This window comes from Vulpes lagopus, chromosome 3 (assembly GCF_018345385.1).
Source record: "Vulpes lagopus strain Blue_001 chromosome 3, ASM1834538v1, whole genome shotgun sequence".
Classification (NCBI taxonomy): Eukaryota; Metazoa; Chordata; class Mammalia; order Carnivora; family Canidae; genus Vulpes; species Vulpes lagopus.
Genome location: NC_054826.1, coordinates 84105636 through 84125976, shown reverse-complemented (window position 1 = coordinate 84125976; position 20341 = coordinate 84105636). Strand labels below are relative to the sequence as shown.

The 20341-nt window shown below is 35.0% G+C and overlaps 1 protein-coding gene across 6 annotated transcripts in view; it reads left to right on the top strand.

Moving 5' to 3' along the window:
• The window catches only part of ARID4B (AT-rich interaction domain 4B), a 150468-nt gene that overhangs the window by 50916 nt on the left and 79211 nt on the right, over window positions 1-20341 (top strand). For all 6 annotated transcript variants that reach the window (XR_005986736.1, XM_041747982.1, XM_041747984.1 and 3 more), the window contains exons 3-6: window positions 10407-10517; window positions 13185-13250; window positions 17183-17273; window positions 20042-20121. Coding sequence is in view for 5 of the 6 variants with exons in the window: in XM_041747982.1 (XP_041603916.1) it covers window positions 10407-10517; window positions 13185-13250; window positions 17183-17273; window positions 20042-20121 (348 nt within the window). In the remaining variant the exon portion in view is untranslated. The remainder of the gene's footprint in view (window positions 1-10406; window positions 10518-13184; window positions 13251-17182; window positions 17274-20041; window positions 20122-20341) is intronic.

The following is a 20341-nucleotide window of genomic DNA, read 5'->3' as shown; positions in this document are numbered from 1 at the left end:
TGAAGTAAGAGTAGTTGATCAAACTATCTGTCATCTATCTCTCTAGTTATTTTGCTTGGGGAAAATATCTGGAATGGTATTCTGATAGTCTCTCTGAGAAGACAGACAGTTCTGCTAATCTGATTTTTCTCCTTAGTTTTCTATTATTATTTTTATTGGTAATAAAAATGTAATTTTCAGGTCATCTAAAAAAACCTTGGCAAATGAGGACTTTCAAGGATTATTATTATTTTTGGAAATCAAACAAATTCTTAGAAAATGTTCTCTAGATGTATCCTTAGTGACTTATCTTGCAACATTTCAAAATGTTCTACTTACTGCCCTTCAATTCATGCCAAAGTAGGTATTACTAATATGCCCAGATAGACATAAACCGTAACAATGCCAGTTTATGGTTTCTCTTTGTAATTTCTGATTTTTGAATTGGCCACTAGGCTCCAAAATTCCAGATCATTAAAGTTTAAATATTATAAATAAGTATGGTATGTTCTGAGGGTGACATTAGTCTGAAGCAGTTTCATTTAGTTTGAATAAGATTTTGACCTCACCAGCAGGATAACAAACAAGAGTAACCTATTCTGGGGCTCCTGGCTGGCTCAGTGGATTAAGCATCTGCTTTTGGCTCAGGTCATGATCCCCGAGCCCTGGATTGGGCCCCACATTGGGCTCCCTGCTCAGCGAGGAGCTTGCTTCTCCTTCTCCCTCTGTCTGCCACTCCCCCTGCTTGTACTGTTTCTCTGTCAAATAAATGTATAAGATACTTTTTTAAAAAGGAAGAAAGAAAAAAAAAGACTAATCTCTTCTGAGGACAAAATAAAAATAAATTGGCTACCTTTGTGTTATATGAGGAAAGTGCGTGTGCTTTTTTTGGCTCATAGGATAATGTCTTAAATGTACAGCAAGCACTTAACAAATGTCCTTCCTACATTTCTCTCTTACCTCTTTGCTGATAATAGTCTAGTTAGAATGTCTATTTTGAGCCTTTAAAATTCCCAGGAATATGAGGATACCCCTTTGTCAATATCTGTGAATATGCAAGTATCTCTCTGGTTAGTAGATATGGGGATAAATATACTTACAGGTAATTTGTTGTTCCATCCTCTAAACTAACTTAAATTTTAGGAAAATATTAGGAAATATAGTTGGCATCCAGAGAAGATTTTTGTGTTTGGGGGAAAAGTTTGTTTGTTTGTTTGTTTGTTTGTTTGTTTGTTTGAGAGAGAGAGAGAGAGCACACCTCAAGCAGACTATGCTGACTGAGGAGCCTGATGTGGGGCTTGATCTCATGACCTTGAGATTGAGACCTGAGCTGAAACCAGGAGTCAGATGCTTAACTGACTGAGCCACCCAGGTGCCCTTGATTATTTGTTAATATGCAAGAACTTTTATAATCCAGTTAAAAAAAGTAACTCAAAAAGATGGATAAAGAGCACAAATGAGCAACTCATAGGAAAAGATATACAGGTGCCCAATAAATATATATAAGTACCTTAAAAATAATTTACTCTCAGAGAATAATTAATTTACAGTACAAGTAATATGTATATATGTATATGTATGTAGTACTTGTTACCTTTATCTTCATACTTCTTGAGAGGAAGCTGCAGCCATCATGTCCTGTTACCCTGAAGCATTCCAGTGTGTAATTCCCAACAAAAAGGCCACTCTTGTACCTATCCTGCATTCAGCCCTCTAAATCAGGAAGTCATCTTGGGTATAGTACTGCCATCGTATCCACAGATCCCTTTTACATTTTACCAACTCTCCTAAGAATATCTCTTTTTCCTTTCTGGTCCATGCAGGAATTCATGTTGCATTTGACTGTCATATCTCTTCAGACTACTTCAATCTAAAACTGTTGCCTAGTTTTCTTATATTTCATATTCTTTAGAGTTTTAAGGAATTCTGTAGAGTAACTTCTTCAATCTGGGTCTAGGTTTTCTCATTGTCAGATGCTGCACAGAAGGTTGCTCCTTTGTCTTCAGTATATTCCATCATTGTACCACTGATAATTGAGTAATATTCCAAAATTCTACCAATACACTGTTCATCAGACCAGATTCATCAGGTTAGCATCTATAGACAATGCTATGAATCTCTCATTTTTATGATAACTGCCAAAAGATGATTCTCTATTTCCATCATTCCTGTTATATTTATTAACATTTTACGATAAGGGAGAACTTTCCCTTTTCTGCATTTACTTATTTATTTATCATTTATTCACTTGTCAGTATGGACTCATGGATGCCAGTTTTAATGAGTGGGTTGTAATTTGTTATTAAATTTTTTAACTGAGGTATAATTTACTTATAGTGTAATATACACATTAAGTCAGTCAGTTTTGACATACACATATATGCCTATCAAGTATAACGGGTGTTTATTTTGATGCTCAAAGTTTTCCCTCTGTGGCCCTTCATTTGGTTCTTGTGTCTCTTCGGAATGCCTCCCGTAATTTATTGAGCATTTCCTTACTTTCTGGCTCAAGATGTTTCAGATTCTTCTTGTACTTTCCATGCCGAACTTTGAAGTCAGCCATTTCTCCAAAGATCTTTGGTTTCTGTTAATGTAGGATGGGATTTAGAAACCAAGAGGTAGGCCATTAGTATGTTTTTGGGTACTGGGCTATAAGTTGCTCTTGGGCCTTCCTAGTGGACAGGTTAGGAAAATATATAGATGTATATATATGTGCACAGAGACATATAAATATATATATATATGTGTGTGTGTGTGTGTGTGTATACCGCACCACTGTAACTAAGTTTTCTATGTGTATATATAATGCAACCATGAATTTGTATTTCTTTTTTCTTTTCTTTTTTTAAAGATTTTATTTATTTATTCATGAGAGACACACAGAGAGAGGCAGAGACATAGGCAGAGGGAGAAGCAGGCTCCCTACAGGGAGCCCGATACAAGACTCCATCCCAGGACCCCAGGATCATGACCTGAGCTGAAGTCAGATGCTCAACCACTGAGCCACCCAGGTGCCTCTGAATTCATAATTCGAATTCCAGGCCAGTACCTTAGATGATGACTTTTTTTTTTTTTTAGACTTATTTATTTTAGAGAGAGGGAGCACATAGGCAGGGAAGGGGTATTGGGAAAGGGTGAGAGCAAATCTTAAACAGGCTCCCTACCCAGCTCCGACCTAGATGCAGGTCTGGAACTCACGACTCGTGAGATCATGACCTGAGCTAAAACCAAGAGTCAGAGGCTTCACCGACTGAGCCACACAGGTGCCCCACCTTGGACTTCTTTATAGCCTTTCCCCCTTCCTTCCTTTTAAATTTCCTTGGCAGTGACATGGCCCCATTATCTTCAATATATTTACTTATTTGATCAGTGAGTTTACTTATTTGATGAGTGTAACAAATTTAATTGTGCTGCTCATTTCCTCTGTTTCTGTTTAGCTCCTACCATGTCCTTAACCACAGGTCGGCCTGTGCTTCCATGTGACTCTCACAGGCTCCTCCTCATTACCTTGTCTACTCAGCATCTGTCCCATCCCTCTATGCCTCCCCAGCCCTTACCCCTCACTATTCCATGTCCTTAGTACCACATGAAAAGGAAGAGAGGAAATGGTCCCAGAGAAGATTTTAAAGTTAGATTACACAGTTTTCTTTATTTCTTCAATGTACTTAGGGTTTTTTTTTTTTTATGTTCTAAAAAATTGTGCATTTTACTTTTTAAATGACATACCCTTTGGCATATAAGTGTATTTTCATTCCTCTGTTGGAATTTTCTCTGCTATTGTTTTAATGCCTCTTTCAGATTGTCATGTGCAAAAGGTCATTTTCCTAGATTTATTGTTACACTTGTGTGTTTATTTATTTATTTATTTTTTTTACACTTGTGTGTTTAAATATATTTATTTACTTGGGGTTTTAGCATCAGATTTAATACTCTTGTTCTCTGTTTCTCCTGACTGCATTGGCACTGCCAAAACCAGTTTGAATGCTTACCCTTCTGAAGAGACTACATCAGTCAAATGCCATCAGGCATGTTTTGCTTTTTTTTTAAAAAAAGATCTTGAATAACTGAATATTTCCTGGGCAGTGTCAACAGTAGTCAGCCATTTGGAGAATTGATTCAACTATTGTCTCTCTGAAGCTTACTTCAAATATTTGGTATACTGCAGCCCAAGGCACCTTAGAAATTACTGTTGGTTCCTTTGGGCACTTGTATGTTTCACTGGCATTTTGGCTTCTTAAAGGATTAATTATCCACCAATAGCTAATTTAAAAATCGCTTATGCTTTTTAGTGTTCCCATGGAATTCAATGGTTTTTAGGTGCCAGTTAGGGCATTTGGTAGATTGACTAGAAAAATAATTGTTTAAGCAATGCTGGATAACTATGAGGTAGCCGTTGCCTTGACAACTAGAAAACTGTTCTGTTTGCTAAACAAAGGGATGGTAATTTAGTAGTTTAATTTCCTTTTTGGTATGGAGGTGCTGCATAATAACATTTTATTTTAGCCTCTGAGATTGTCCATATTATTGACAAAAATCAGAGAAGCAGAGCAAAAAGAGAAGGTAAGAAGAGTTTTTTCTGGTTTAAAGGCATGTATATCTAACAGGGTCAGTGTTGGTCCAAGTAATCTTAGTTAACCTGCTGAATAATTCTTTGTATAACTCTGTTGGACCAAAATCTGGGAGTCCTAGAATAGGTATATTGTCTTGGTTATCTTTCTACTGTACTAAAGGTTTGTGATATATACTTCATAATAGAGCATCCACACAAACATTTTAACCTGTTGCTACTAATATCAACAGGATTACTTTATTTCTGAATTGAATGAGGGGGTGATATTTAAACACCTCCTCCCCTACCTCCACCATATATACACACAATTTTATGCTAGCATTTGTTCTATTTGTGTGGTGTCTCTTTTGTTATAGGACCTGAATTTTTTTTTTTTTACCTCACAGTTTTTCTCCAAATTATTAAGTAATAGTAATAGTCTTTATTTGGCACTGTTTTCTGAGCCATGTTCCAAGCACTTTACTGTAGCATTTCAGTTCTCATCCCTGTGAGATAGTCACTCTTTATATCATGAGGTACAGACTAGCCTAAGGTCACCCAGGTACTAAGTGGTAGATTTGAACCTAAGCATCTAATTCAAGAGCCTGTGCTCTTAATTTACTATATTGTACTGACTCTTATTAATATAGTCATTCTAAATACATTAGAAAGTACAGAAGAGTGTTAATAAGAAAAATAAAAATAACCCATAATTCTAATCACTACGGATTAGAATACTTTTTATTTTTATTTTTTTTATTTTATTTTTTTTGTTTTTTTTTTTTTTTTTTTAGAATACTTTTTATTTTAAAGATTTTATTTATTTATTCATGAGACACACAGAGAGGGGCAGACACAGGCAGAGGGAGAAGCAGGCTCCCTGCAGGGAGCCTGATGTGGGACTCCATCCCAGGACCCCAGGGTCACTCCCTGAGCGGAAGGCAGACAGACGCTCAACTGCTGAGCCACCCAAGTGTACCTACTTTTTTTTCCTAAGATTATAATACTTTTTACTGTTCTCAAGAAGTCTTGTAATATCTGGGTTTCTTTCAAAATAATTATTGTTTAGGAGGAATGGGTACGAGTATAGATCAGACAAAATTGTGTTGATGATTGTGGGAGCCAGACTATGAGTATATGGGGGATTTATTATATAGTTCCATCTTCTTTTGTGTGTGTTTGAAATGTTCTTTAGTATATGTTTTATTTTTATTTTCTTAGAAGGAGTAGGTGTGCCTGAGGGACAGGGAGCAGGGGAGAGGGAAAGAGAGAATCTTAGGGAGGCTCTGCTCCCAGCATGGAGCTGTGGTGAGGCTAGATCTCACGACTCTGAGATCATGACTTCACCTGAAATCAAGAGTTAGAGGCTCAGTTGACTGAACCACCCAGGTGCCCCCCCTCCAGTATATATTTTAAAAAGCAAAGAATACATGCCAATTTTAACAAACAAAGAAACTTTATTTTTTTTATTTTTTAAAGAACAGGAAGGCTTGGGTGCCTGGGTTAGCTCAGTTTTTGTCCACCTCCTTATTTTGGCTCAGGTTATAATCTCAGGGTAGTGAGATTGAGCCCCACATCAGACTGCACTAAGCATGGAGCCTGCTTAAGATTCTCCCTCTCTGGGATCGCTGGGTGGCTCAGCGGTTTGGCGCCTGCCTTTGGCCCAGGGCGTGATCCTGAAGACCGGGGATCAAGTCCCGCTTCAGGCTCCCTGCCTGGAGCCTGCTTCTCCCTCTGCCTGTGTCTCCTCCTATCTCCTCTCTGTCTTTTATGAATAAATAAATAAAATCTTTAAAGAAAAAAAAAAAGATTCTCCCTCTCCTGCTTCCTCCATTCCCCCCGTGTGTGGGCAAGTTTGCTGTCTCTCAAAAAATAAAGAACAGGAAGACTTATTTTGAAATATTTTCATACACTACTCCTGCATTCCATTCCCTTTCCCAAAGGTTAAACCCTTTTTAGCAGTTATTCCTATCTTTTAAAAATGTTTTTATATATGTATGATATAAATATATTTGATTAATTTTTCTTTTTTTTTCTTTTTTAAAATTTTGCTTTTCTAGAAATAGAGAAAGCTTAACCATTTGACTCACCCACCCACCCCCGTTTTTTCTTTTCTTTTTTTTTTTTTTTTTTTAAGATTTTATTTATTCATGAGAGAGACAGAGAGAGAGAGAGAGAAGCAGGCTCCATGCAGGGAGCCCGATGTGGGACCTGATCCCTGGACTCCAGGATCATGCCCTGGGCTGAAGGCAGACACTTAACCACTGGGCCACCCAGGCGTCCCCCGTTTTTTCTTTTTAAAATGCTAGAGGCAAAACCTCATTTTAAATGATTGCTCATTGGGGCACCTGGGTGGCTCAGTTGATTAAGCGTTAGACTTTTGATTTTAGCTCATGTCATGATCATAGTCGTGGGTTCGAGCCCCAGGTTGGGCTCCACTCTCAGCTTGGAGTCTCCTTGAGATACTCTCTCTCCCTCCGCCCATTTCCTCATGTGCATGCCCGTTCTCTCTCTCTCTCTCTCTCTAATAAAATCTTTAAAGAGAGAGAGAGAGAGGAGGATGCCAAATTAGAATTTACATTCGTTTAATGACTTGTTTGCCCACCTTGACTGTTTCATAATAGTAATAATAATTGTTAATAGCTAAATACTTGGGGTATCATAATTGAGTGCTTTTTAATATTGACCATGTTTTCCTGTTGTGGACACTGAAGCTTAGAGAGGATTAGTAGCCTACAAAAACTCATCTAGTTAGTGTAAGAAATAGAGCTGTGGTTAGGACCCTGTCTTTCTGCCTATGCTATTACTCTGCTTTATTACCTTACGTTACACTAATGATAGAGTGGTAATTTATGCTCTGCTAAAATTATATACACAAATCTGACCGTGTAGGTAGGTTATGGATTTCATTTGTTTTCCTGTAGAAATCCCCGTTTGTATTTTGGTTAGCATAGTTTCACTTCTAGATGATTAAGTGAATAAGTGATTAAGTGAATAAGTGTCTCATTTTGACCATCTCTATAACCCCCCTGCTTTGAGAAACACTCAACAGAGCTATACAGAATTCAAATTCTTAGGTTTGTTTAATGATTAAAATTTAGGAACGGAAAAGTTAACTTATGTAAGATGATACAAAACAAAATAATAGAGGCAGAAGTAAGATCACATCATAGATCTTTGCTTTTCATATGTTGCCTTTAACAGATTAACACTGTTCTAACAATTTATTTCAGTTTAGCAGGCAGGTGTTTATTAGACTTTGATTTCCCTTCTCAAGTATTTTTCTAATAGATATTTTTCTTTAAGGATTTTGCTACTTCCTTTTCATGTATTTTAGCTTGAATGAAGGGAAATATTACCATTCCAAATAATAATTTACCTCTACAATATTTGAAGTAATTATTTCTCTTTTCTGTTAGCCTGGATTTTTATGTTGATAAGGATGTGAGATGGGCTTGGTTTGGGGAAAAAAGCTCCTCTTTCAAATTTAAGTTGAATAAATCTGCCCAATAAATGTACTTATAGCTTGCTATCATTGGAATATTGCCAGGGTTTGGTATGAATATTAATGAAAGTAATATGCAAATGGGTTTCTGTATACTAGAAGTCTAAATATATTACTATTCTGTTCCATTTTTTTCATAATTCTCTAATAAAAATATCTAAAAAGCTTATCACTTCTTAAGTATTTGTTTCTGAGTAGGCACAAATGTGCAATTTTTGTTTTCTTGTTTTTCTACATTTCACAATTTCATGTTCCTCATCTGTATTTATTTAACTATTTGCAGGATGTGTTAATGGGAGAGGTTTGCAAGTTGTGGAAAGTAATGTCTGTGGTCGTGAAGACAACCCCACCATTTGCTTTTGTAACAGTAACACATAATACCAATTGGACCACAAAGTGAATTGATGAAATTTTCTTAAAATTTGTGGGTGAAGTGCTGTGTGTCTGTTTCATGTTCTTGCTATAATCAAGCTACTAGCTTGTCTGGAATTTAAACAAGATTTTGACCAAGGAAAATGGTATTTTAACAGGGTTAAGGCAAATAGGTAAAGTAGAAAAATGAATCTATTAAGTTTACATGCAAGAGCAATAAAAAGTTACCAAGTTGTAGTCAGTGATATCAATAAATTTAAGTAGTAGTAATTCAGAAATTACTGTCTTGCTATGATGGTATACTTCTGTAATGGCGTAACTATTGAAATATGGGCATTTTCCTAGTTATATATATATATATATAAAATATACATATATTCATATATATATTCTTTTTTTAATTAAACTTTTTTTTTTTTAAGTAATTCTACATTTCAATGTGGGGCCTGAACTCACAGCCCCAAGATCAAGAGTTGCCTGCGTTACTGACTGAGCCAGCCAGGCACCACTCCCCTATGTAGATTTTAAAAACCGTATACTTAATATATTTTGTGTTCATTTAAAAAATGCTTTTCATGAAATAAATAGGATGTGAAACAAATGGCTACTAAGGAGGCCACCCTGCTATTTTTAGGTGTAGCATCTTTGTTTTGGTTTATTGTGTCATCTCCCACCTATAAAAAAGGTTACTACAATTATTTGATTATATACTTTTGGTATAGTATTAGGACATATATATATATTTTTTGATCACTCCTAATGTGTATTATCCACAACTGTTGGGTTGAATTTATTTTAAGATCCAGATGAAATTTGTATTTTCATCATTCACTGCTATATTAACAGCGTTTTTCCACTTTGTGTTCTATAGAATTTCTGCAAGATGTTAATAGAGAAAAAGCATTTTTTTTGGACAAATAGATTAGGAAATGATGAGGCAGAGTAGGAGTTCGTTCGTTCACTAAACGGATTTTCCCAAACTCTCCCCTCCTTTTTGGTGTGGGGCATCTCAGGATATTAGTACTTCTTATAAAACACTTTGTGAAAAGTTATTTACATAGTCTTTCTTTGATTATGCAGTTGATTAATATAAGCAGAACTCTTTAGAATTACAGATCTTACACAGAAGTGTACCTGATAATGGAGTGGCTCTGTCAGTTAAGCATCTGCCTCTGGTTCAAGTCGTGATCACAGGGTCCAAGGGGCTCTCCCTGCTCAGTAGCAAGGAATCTGCTCTCCCTTTTCCTCTGCCCCATCCCCCCAACTCATGCTCTCTCAGATAAATAAATAAAATCTTAGTAAGAAACGTACCTGATTGTAAAGAGAGCAGCTAGATTAAGACTATTGAAAACTAAATCATACACACAAAATGAAACTATATCACATGTGGAAACTTAAAATATTTAACATATAAGGGTAAATAAACAGTGAATCCATGCCAGAGCATTTAAGACTTCCAAGATTGGATTTCTTAGAGTTTTTTCCAGATATTTGAATACATGTAATTCCTCCCACCCCTTGTATGTTACAATTCTTCCTTAGAATTGTCTAGATAGGAATATGACAAAAGTGTTCTGAATTTGGGTGGTGGCTAAGATGTAATCTAAATATTAAAAGAAATTTTCTCAGACTTTGAGACTTTTAAGGATCTGCCTTCTCTTTAGGTGGCCATATAGTAAATAAAGATTTAAATGAATGGGTAGATGGGATGGTGGATAGAATGATAAACTTAAGCTGATTCATATCATAGACTATATGTATTTTGTATAAAGCAAAAAGACACATTTTTATTTTATACGATGTACATTTAATTAGGTTTTTTTGACACTTAGATTTTACTTATCTTTAAGTTTGAGTATTTTATGGATGGTTCTTGTTAACAAATACATTCAATTATGACAACTTTTATAGCCATAATGGGATTAGATCTGCCAGACTGAAGTCTAATTGTGCTAAAAAATTAGAGACTTTAAATCTAATTATATTTATTTGCATTTTTAGGCCCTTGATGAGCCTCCCTATTTGACAGTGGGCACTGATGTGAGTGCTAAATACAGAGGAGCCTTTTGTGAAGCTAAGATCAAGACAGCAAAACGACTTGTCAAAGTCAAGGTGCAGTATATGTAGATCTTATAAATTATATGTTCAGTATTTGATATTTAAACTTATATTTGTTGGGGGGGGGGTATTTAAGACTTTTTTTCCTGCAAGATGAGTTTAGTTTTCATATAAGGGTTGTCAAATACCTGAAAACAACGCATTATTTGGGGGTTTTAAGGTATTCTAATTAGAATGAAGTTAGCTTATTACAAATTGGTATTTTGAGTGCCATTTCAGTATAGACTTGGTACTGTTTGTGTTGTTAACCTTTTAGAGCTGGAAAGGATCTTAGAAGTCATGTAGTTTAATTCTTAACTTTAGACCCCCCTCTCACCATTTTAACCATCAGATTGAGATGTGATTTATAATTGATGGTATTTTAGATAACAATAAAATAAGATAGATCTAGTTGTTATTTTCCTTATTTTCTACGTTTCTTTAAAATACCTTTTTAAATACTTACGTTTTGTCTCAGGTAATGCAGAAGAAGAAATGTAATTGTTTATATTTTAGTAAATTATCAGTGTTGAAAAATATAGGACAAGTGAAATATTTGAAGGTAGATATTTATTCATTTGTCAATTATTTACTGAGTGGTTAACTGTGCAGGTTAGACAGGCCTATTTGGTGGGAAGGAGGATGGGGGATATGAAGATGACCTGATCTTTGTCTTCAAGGGAATTATAGTCCAGTTTACCAGATACCCTGTAAAACATTGGTTTGAACATCACCAAGTTAAACAGGCCACAGAGCCTGTTGTATGTCCATTGGAGTGTTTCACATTCTCTTCTGGAGCTTTTTACATGTATCGTAGGCTCTTTCCTTCTGCATGGATGTATTGAAAAAAGCTTCCTGGGTAGTTCTGATTTACACTCCTAGTTAAGATCCATTGTGATAAGACCTTTAAATTAATGGCAAACCTGTAGGAGTCTAGTCTTGGCCACACCATGCCCACACCATGTCTTGGCCACACACATTTTCACATGTGTGGTGACTGTGAGCTCTTTAGTGATTTGATTTTTGTGGGTACTCTTACTGTGTTCTCATAGTGGCATTCCCTGTTCTGATTTCACACACTGGTATTCCCTGAGCATTCTTTTTTTTACCACTACTATCTCAGAAATGAAGAGAAAGTTTTTTTTATCAGTTTCCTCACTCTTCCAAACAGAACTCCTGTGAGCACATTGCAACACCTTACTGTGAATTAGACAAAAGCCCTCCTTCCTGGTAGATAGCCTCTTTAGCAGAGCTTGTCATGCAGGTAAGACTTCCGTGTTAGAAAAAGGTGTTCCTTTTGGACAGGAGCAGTTTTATTCCAGGACCCATGCTTTGGTTTGCAGAGCACAGGCTGGATTTTAGCCCTGACTTGCAGTCTTAGCTGGTTGTTGCAGTATATGAATGAACCAGCTAATTGGCATGTCTCACTCCTGCCATTTCTTCCTATTAATAAAAGGAAGAGAGAGAACTGTTGGTCTCTACTGCCTCTGTTGATAGCACAGAGTACCAGTATCTTGTGCCTTGTAAATAATGAACATCTAAAACTTGCTAATTTTTTTGGCTACTCTAAAAATCTGTTTATAATTCAAATTATTTTCTCAACAGATATAGTTGTATACTTCTCTTCTGGTTTATGATTCAGAGTTAATGCATTTTCAACAATTTGTTGATGTACTTTTATTCCTTAATCAGTTTTCATTTATTAAACATTTACTATATGCTAAGCACTATATTAGGTATTGAAATTCTAGTGTTAAAAAAAATCTGATCTCAATTGTAAAATGGCTTACAGTCTAAGTGAGTGACAGAGATACCTAAACATATAATTTGAATAAAGCCTGGTAACGCTTTTGTGTGAGACAAAAATGCCTAGGATGCTGTGACATCTCTTTTCAATAACTGGTTTGTGAGTATATTATATAGATCAATTACCAAAGACATCTGATAAGACCATGTTGATGGTTCAGTCCTTGTAAGAACTCTTGCTTTGTATAGGGAAAACAACTTTTTCTACATTGAATACTGGAAGCTATCTTATTCTTCACTAATTAGTGAAGTATTTAAACTTGAGCCCCTATTTTAACTTAATCTCCTCACATCTGGTTTCCCATTCTCTGATTTCTGTACTGATAGAGAGTACAGTAAAATTCTGGAGTTTGCCTGAGTTTGAATCTCAGCTGTAAGATGTACCAGTTCTGTGATTTTGGACTGGTTACTTAGTCTCCTCAGTTTTATTATCAACAAAGTGGGAGCAATCATACCTACCTAGTAAGGTTGTTGTAAAGATTAGATGTTTGATGCTTGATCCTGATGCTTAGCTCTCAGTAAATGTTTGTTTCTACTACTTATTATTAAACTAGGCCTTCACAGAATGATAAAGGACCTAATAGTCTAAGGTCTCCACCTGTTTTTCCCCCCTCATTGTTTTAGGAAGAGAAATGATACTACTAAAATTATAGCTAATGGTATTGAATAAAGTCTAATACATGAAACACCAACTGATTTAGTCTGGGAAATTGTTTAATAAAATTTTCAGTTAATCTACTTAGGGATTGAGATTTTATATACACTAGATAGCTGTGATGGATTATTTGTAGTGAAAATGCATTCATATGTTGATGAGTTTGCATCACCTGATTTTTTTTGTGTGGGTTTGTTGCTAATTAAATTTGTGATCTTTAGGTAACATTTAGACATGATTCTTCAACAGTGGAAGTTCAGGATGACCACATAAAGGGCCCACTGAAGGTAACTCATTTATTTATAAATTATTAATTCTAATACTTCAATGGTAAACATTAATATTATACATGGTTATTTCTTTTTAATTCATTTGCTGTTATGAGTTGATAAACATGATTCTCTCTAAATAGACCAGTAGAAAACTTCATGTTTCTTCACTGAACTTTCATGTTCAGTGAAACTTTTTTGCGATAGGAAAATCTGTGTTCAGAAATGAAGTGAACATAGAAGAAACATTGAATGCTTTTTATTTACTCATCTGTTTGCATTTCACCACATTGCACTTCCAGAATTAATAGGTGATGAATTAGTGATTAAGTGATGGAGGTTCTGTGATGATGTGAATAGTGAGGACAAAAACCCAACATGTTAACCTCAGAGCTAGTGCTAATTCTTTGAAGCCATTATGGGCAAATGGAATTTTGTAAGGGTTGTCAGGTGATTATTAAAGTGATAAGCATGTTACATATAGATTTATTTATTTGCATTAATTTCTTCTCACTGGAGGGTGAAATAGGTACTGTTCTATTTTCTACTAGTGAACAAGCTAAAGGGAATGTGTGGGTAGCCACTGTGTGCTCTTTGGCCCTTTCTAATGTTTAAAAATTGGACAGTGGCCTGCCTGGGTGAGTTTTAAGAAATGCTAACAGAATTGAAGAAACATCTATAGATGCAAAAAGAATCCTTTGCTGCAGCTATACTTTTGGAGGAATTACATATGTGTATCTGCCAGTTGTTTATGGTTGATTTAAAGACTTTAATTGAATCCCCAGAGCTTTAGTGGGTACTAAAGAGAGCTAATAACACTTGTAATTTAAAAAAATCTTGCCTTATAAAAATTGTTTTCCACCATTTCTGTTTTGTAGGTGCCATCTTTAATGTTACGTGCACATGTTCATCATTTGCAGGGACAAAAGACAGAACATGTATACTTAAAATGTGATGCTTGCCACCATTGATGTATTTTATTTATTTATTTATTTTTGCCACCATTGATTTAAATAGCACTTAGTATGTGCTAATGCTGTGCTAGGTCTTTTACACATATAATCTTATATAATCCTAACAGCTCTTTAGAGAAGATGACACTAAAGGCGGTAATCTGGTCATGCCAGCCGGTAATGGCAGAGCCAAAATTCTGATAGGCTTACCCCCTTGTATTTGAAGCATGTACCTTCTGAATGTTCAGAACCCAAACACTTCTGTACAATATTTGCATTTTTGCCTTGGAAGCACCAGCACACCAGCATAGCTCTAGCTGCCCTCCCTGTTCATGTGGCTGGGGCCAGTTCTGACCAGCTACAAAATATGCCTAGTGTTGTGATGAAATAGAAAAGGCAACCACTTTGTATCCTCAAGCCCTTTTTTTCTCCTTCTGCTCCTGCCTCTTTATGGCACAGTTGGTTTATTTTACATGTTTGGTTTTTCGTACTTTATTAAATTGTTTTTTGTCTATGGTTAGGGCTTAGGACCATTTTGATTTTGACATAGGCAGGTATATTAAAGTTTGATCCCAAGATTGTTGAAGTATTTTTTTTTTTTTGGGTATGTGTATAGATTTTGAATTGTTCCCTGTGTACTTCCATAGCTTTAAAAAGTGTCAGCATTTGGATAACTGTTTCTCTTCGAGGAAATAAACCTACCAAAAGTGATGGTCATTTGATCTCAATATATTTTCTAATGAGTTCACATGAAATATAATACCTAGACTACTTATTAAACAAAAAAATGGTACCATGTATTTGACTGTAGTCATTTAATAAAGGCTCTGTTAAAATTCCCCAGCATCTCCTTCCCCATTTTGGGCATTGTGTGGGGCTAACAGTCTTTCTCTGAACAAGTTTATTTTTTGTTATCACCATAAAGACCATATACTTGTATTTTGTTTTTATTGGGGGTATGATTGACGTGTACCATTATATTAGTTCCAGGTGTACAACATAATGATTCGATGTTTGATCAATACAGTAAGCCTCGTTACATCCATCATCATACATAGTTGAAATTTCTTTCTTTCTTTTTTTTTTTTTTTTTTGCTTGTGATAGAGACTCTTAAGATTTACTCTCTTAGTAACTTTCAGATATGCAATACAGTATTATTGACTGTGGTAACCATGCTGTCTGTACATTACATCCCTAGGACTTATGATATTTTGTACGTTTACACCACTTTTACCTATTTTGCCCACTCCCCACTCCCTTCCCACCTTCTGGCAATGACCAGTCCATTCTCTGTGTCTATGAGCTTCTCTTTGTTTTTTAGATTCCACATATAAGTGAGCATATGACACTTGTCTTTCTCTAACTTATTTCTCTTACCATAATGTCCTCATAGCCTATCCATGTTGTCCCAGAATGGCAAGATTTCCTTCCTTTTTTTTTTATTTTTAAAAAAGATTTTATTTATTTATTAGAGAGAGAGAGAGAGAGAGAAAGGCTGAGACAGAGGGAGAAACAGGCTCCATGTAGGGAGCCTGACGTGGGACTTGATCCTGGGTCTCCAGGATCACGCCCTGGGCTGAAGGCAGCGCTAAACCGCTAAGCCACCAGGGCTGCCAGATTTCCTTCCTTTTTATGGCACACACACACACACACACACACCTTTCTTTTTTTCCCCCCTTTCTGTATCCATGCATCCACTAGTGAGTACTTAGGTTGCTTCCATATCTTGGCTGTTGTCAATAATGCTGCAGTGAACATAAGGGTGCTGATATCTTTTTGGATTAATGTTTTCATTTTCTTCTTCTTTTTTTTTAAAGGTTTTATTTATTTATTTGAGAGAGAGAAAGTGCACAATCAGGAGTAGGGACAGAGAGAGAAGCATAGCAGGGAGTCCAATGTGGGGCTCAGTCCCAGGACCCTGAGATCACAACCCGAGTGGAAGGCAGATGCCTAACTGACTGAGCCACCAAAGCACTCCAATGCTTTCATTTTCTTTGGATAGATGCCCAGTAGTGGAATTGCTGGGTCATAGTTTTTATCTTTAATTTAAAAGCCTCTATATTATTTACTATAGTGGCTGTACCAATTTACTTTATATTCCCATCAACAGTGCACAAGGGTTCCCTTTTTTCCATATCCTTGCTAACACTTGCTTTTTGTTGTCTTTTTGGTAATAGCCTTTCTAACAGGTGTGAGGTGATATCTCATTGTGATTTTGATTTCATTTCCCTGATGATTAGTGATGTTGAGCATCTTTATATGTACCTGTTGGCCATGTGTGTGTCTTTGGAAAAATGTCTGTTCAGATCCTCTGCTCATTTTCTAATTGGATTATTTGTTTTTTTTGCTGTTGAGTTATAGGAGTTCTCTCTCTATATATATATATTGGATAATTAACCTCTTATCAGATATATGATTTGCAAATATTTTCTCCCATTGACTAGGTTCCCTTTTCATTTTGTTGATAATATCCTTCACTGTGCAGAAGCTTCTTAGTTTGAGGTAGTTACAAAGACCATATAAATGTAATTATTGGCGTTTTGAAAATATTTCAAATGCTTGTTATTAGTGGTACATTATAACTCTTAAGGAGATATCAAAGCTCTTTCTTAACTGTTTATACTGATCCCCAGCCTCTTCGAAGGAGGAGTGGTAGTATGTGGTAAGACTAGTCACTTTTTATAGATCGTGGTTCTCAAAGTGTGGTCTGGGGAACCTCTGAAGACTCCTAGAACTTTTCAGGGAGGTTATAAGAGCAAAACCTGATTTCATAAAATATTTAGATATTATTTACCTTTTTTTTACTATGTTGACCTTTTTAGTGATGATATAAAAACAGTGGTAAATAAAAGCTGCTGTTACCTTAAGATAAGTCACATCAGTAGTTTTTTTATTCTTCACCACCATGGATTTGGTTAAAAAAAAAATAGAAGCCAGGTTTTGGTTTGTTCATTTGTCTTCTAAAAGTTTTTCTAACTTTTTAAAAAATACTTTAGGTTGGAGCTATTGTGGAAGTGAAGAATCTTGATGGTGCATATCAGGAAGCTGTTATCAATAAATTAACAGATGCAAGTTGGTACACTGTAGGTAAGGGAATAAAGCTTTTAAAAATTATTTTCAAAGATAATACAAATAAAAATTTCCTTGATATAGTTCTTCTCCTAATGCCATAGATACTCTTACTGTTAATGTTTTTTAGATGGATTTTTTGTTTTTGTTTTTGTTTTTGCTATTAATGTTTTTTTTTTAAAAATCTTTCCAGGAATTTTTATTTCATAAGTGTGTGTATAAAATATAATTTGAAATTAGTATATATATTATACAGTTGAATTTGTAGCTTTTTTCACTTCAAAGTGTATCTTAGAGAAATTTTTTTCTATCTTAACCATTTTAAAATGTACATTTTAGTATGTTCATGATGTTGTGAAAAGAAATTTCTACTAATTGTAGTAGGTTTCATAACATTTGATATACTATAATTTATTTTCTTTTACTGATGTTGCCAGTTTTCTTGCTATTACAATAAATGCTGGATTGAGTGTCTTGTACATGCATATTATTCTTGTATGTCTCTGATGTAATGTGTATGTAAGGATGAGGCATAGTGAAGTGAAATATACTTTAAAACTTAAGTAGGGAGTCAAAACTGCCTTCCTAGAAGACGGTATTCATTTACACTTCTGTGGACAGTGTATGAGTGCAGTCATATTCCCAGCCCAGGCAAAAGTTGTTAGTAATCTGTGAAAATATTTGCCCATCTGGATAGAGAGTAGTATCTCAGTTTTGTTTTAATACTCTCCTCTTGTGATTACTAGTGATATATTTTTTCATGTTTATTGAAGGGAATATCAGTTTATTTGCATTTTCACTCATTTGACTTGCCATCTTTTTTTCCTTAAAGATTGATTGATTGATTGATTGATTGATTTTAGAGAAAGCACGTGTGTGCAAGTTGGGGGGAGGGATAGGGAGAGAGAATCTTCAAGCAGACTTCCCACTGAGAGCAGATCCCAACTTGGGGCTTGATCTTATGGTCCATGAGATAATGACCTGAGACAAAACCAAGAGTTGGAGGCTTAAATGACTGAGCCACCCAAACACTCCTTTTGAAATACCATCTTCTAGTATCTTCCCAGACTCCCCCTTGTCCTGTTGGGATGGTTATATTTTCTTATTTTTAGGACACAAGATCTTTACATATTCTGAATATTAACCCCTGAATACCTTAGTTGCAAGTGTTTTTCTTCTGTTGCTGCTTTAGTTTTATCTCTGCTGTCAGTTTTCATATTGTCAGTTTTTCCTGTGGTCACCTTTTCCTTTGTAGTTTTAGTTTTGAATCTTTAAAAGGGCTTCTTTCTGTCAGTATTACAAATTCATATTCCCTTATATTCTTCAATTTATAGTTTTGTTTTGCAAATAGCTGTTTATATCACCTACATTTTTTTTTGAACATTCTGAAATGTCAGATTTTCCCCCCAATCGATAGTAGATATACTGGTATAATAATATAATAATAAAATTGAATGGGAATAATTCCTACTCTTATAATACCTCATAGATGAGAGTAATTAAAATGTCTTCGATGTCAAATTTTGATGGAGCTTAGAAATAGTTTACATGAGTTTTGTTTATATTTTTGTTGGATGAGAAAAAATTTGGTGAAGAGAAGGGAAATTTTAATTTGAAACAGGAAAGTTTGGCTTCATGTAGGTAACAAGACTGAGTATGTTCTGTGCAGTCTATGTGGTAATTATGTACGGTAGTCAGTCTTAAATGTGGCATTTTTATCCTTGAATTTAGTTACAACATTAAAAAATAAGTAACTAAAAGTTACTTATCTGGTCTCACATAAAGTTTCACTTAAGGAAACTAATCTTGTTACTTAGGTAAAAACTGCTATATCTAAAATCAAAGCCTCATAATTTTATTTAAAACAGAGGTATGTTTTCCCCAGGATTTGTGAGGGATGTAAGTATATGCTAAAAATTATAACTAAAATGTGCATATGTTCTCTGTATGTATAAACTTACAGTAAATTTGCTGTAAGTTTCTTTCTTTTCTTTTCTTTTTTTTCTTTCTTTTCTTTTCTTTTCTTTTCTTTTCTTTTTCTTTTCTTTTCTTTTCTTTTCTTTTCTTTTCTTTTCTTTTCTTTTCCTTCCTTCCTTCCTTCCTTCCTTCCTTCCTTCCTTCCTTCCTTCCTTTCATTTTAGTTCTTTAAATAAATAGTTTTCAATGGGGAGCAGATTTGTCACCCAGGGAATACTTGGCAATGTCTTTAGACATTTTTGGTTGTCACAAGTGGGGAGACACTAGTGGCATCTAGTGGCTGGAGGCCAGGGAAGCTGCTAAATATCCTATACTGTTCATCCTATAGCGGTTCATGAAAAAGAGTTAGCTGCCCCGAAATGTTAGCAGTGCTCAGGTTTAGGAACCTGCTTTAAATAGTAAAAGCAGAGTTATTTTTTAGGGTCTGTCTGAATATATAAATTTATACTCTTTGTTTTTTGGTAAATCTGTCAGAATTCACCAGTTGGAAAACTTTCCTTTACCATGTTGAAAAGGGTTAATTAGCATTTAAATTGTTTCTTCCTAAAATGCTAACTTCTTATTTTTGTTTAGTATTTTCTGATCAGGGAAGATATTTTCATTTTAGGTATATTATTTCTTTATCATTAGAAATTGGAAAACATACACTGTATTTGAAGTTGTCAGTTAAAAAAATGTGAACTGAATTTCAAATGCTATCTTCTGAAATAATAGTTCTCTTTGCACTCAGAAAATTAAATGATAATTTATATTGTCTTGTTAATTTTTGAAAAATCCTTCAATAGTTTCCATTTTACTTTCTCTCGTAGTTTTTGATGATGGAGATGAGAAGACACTGAGACGATCTTCACTGTGCCTGAAGGGAGAGAGGCATTTTGCTGAAAGTGAAGTAAGTAATCATTTAATGAATGACCATGTTTCAATATTTTGTATTAAGGGGAGCATATTTTTCTTTCTCAACTCAAGCAACTTACATGTCATTCAGAAAAATTCATTAATACCATTATCATGTAGTCTGTAAATCTTGTTTAAGGCCTTGTGTTTGAGCACCAGGTGATACTTTACTGTTTGTCCACAGTGAAAATGTAATGAGCTTGTTTAAACTATTA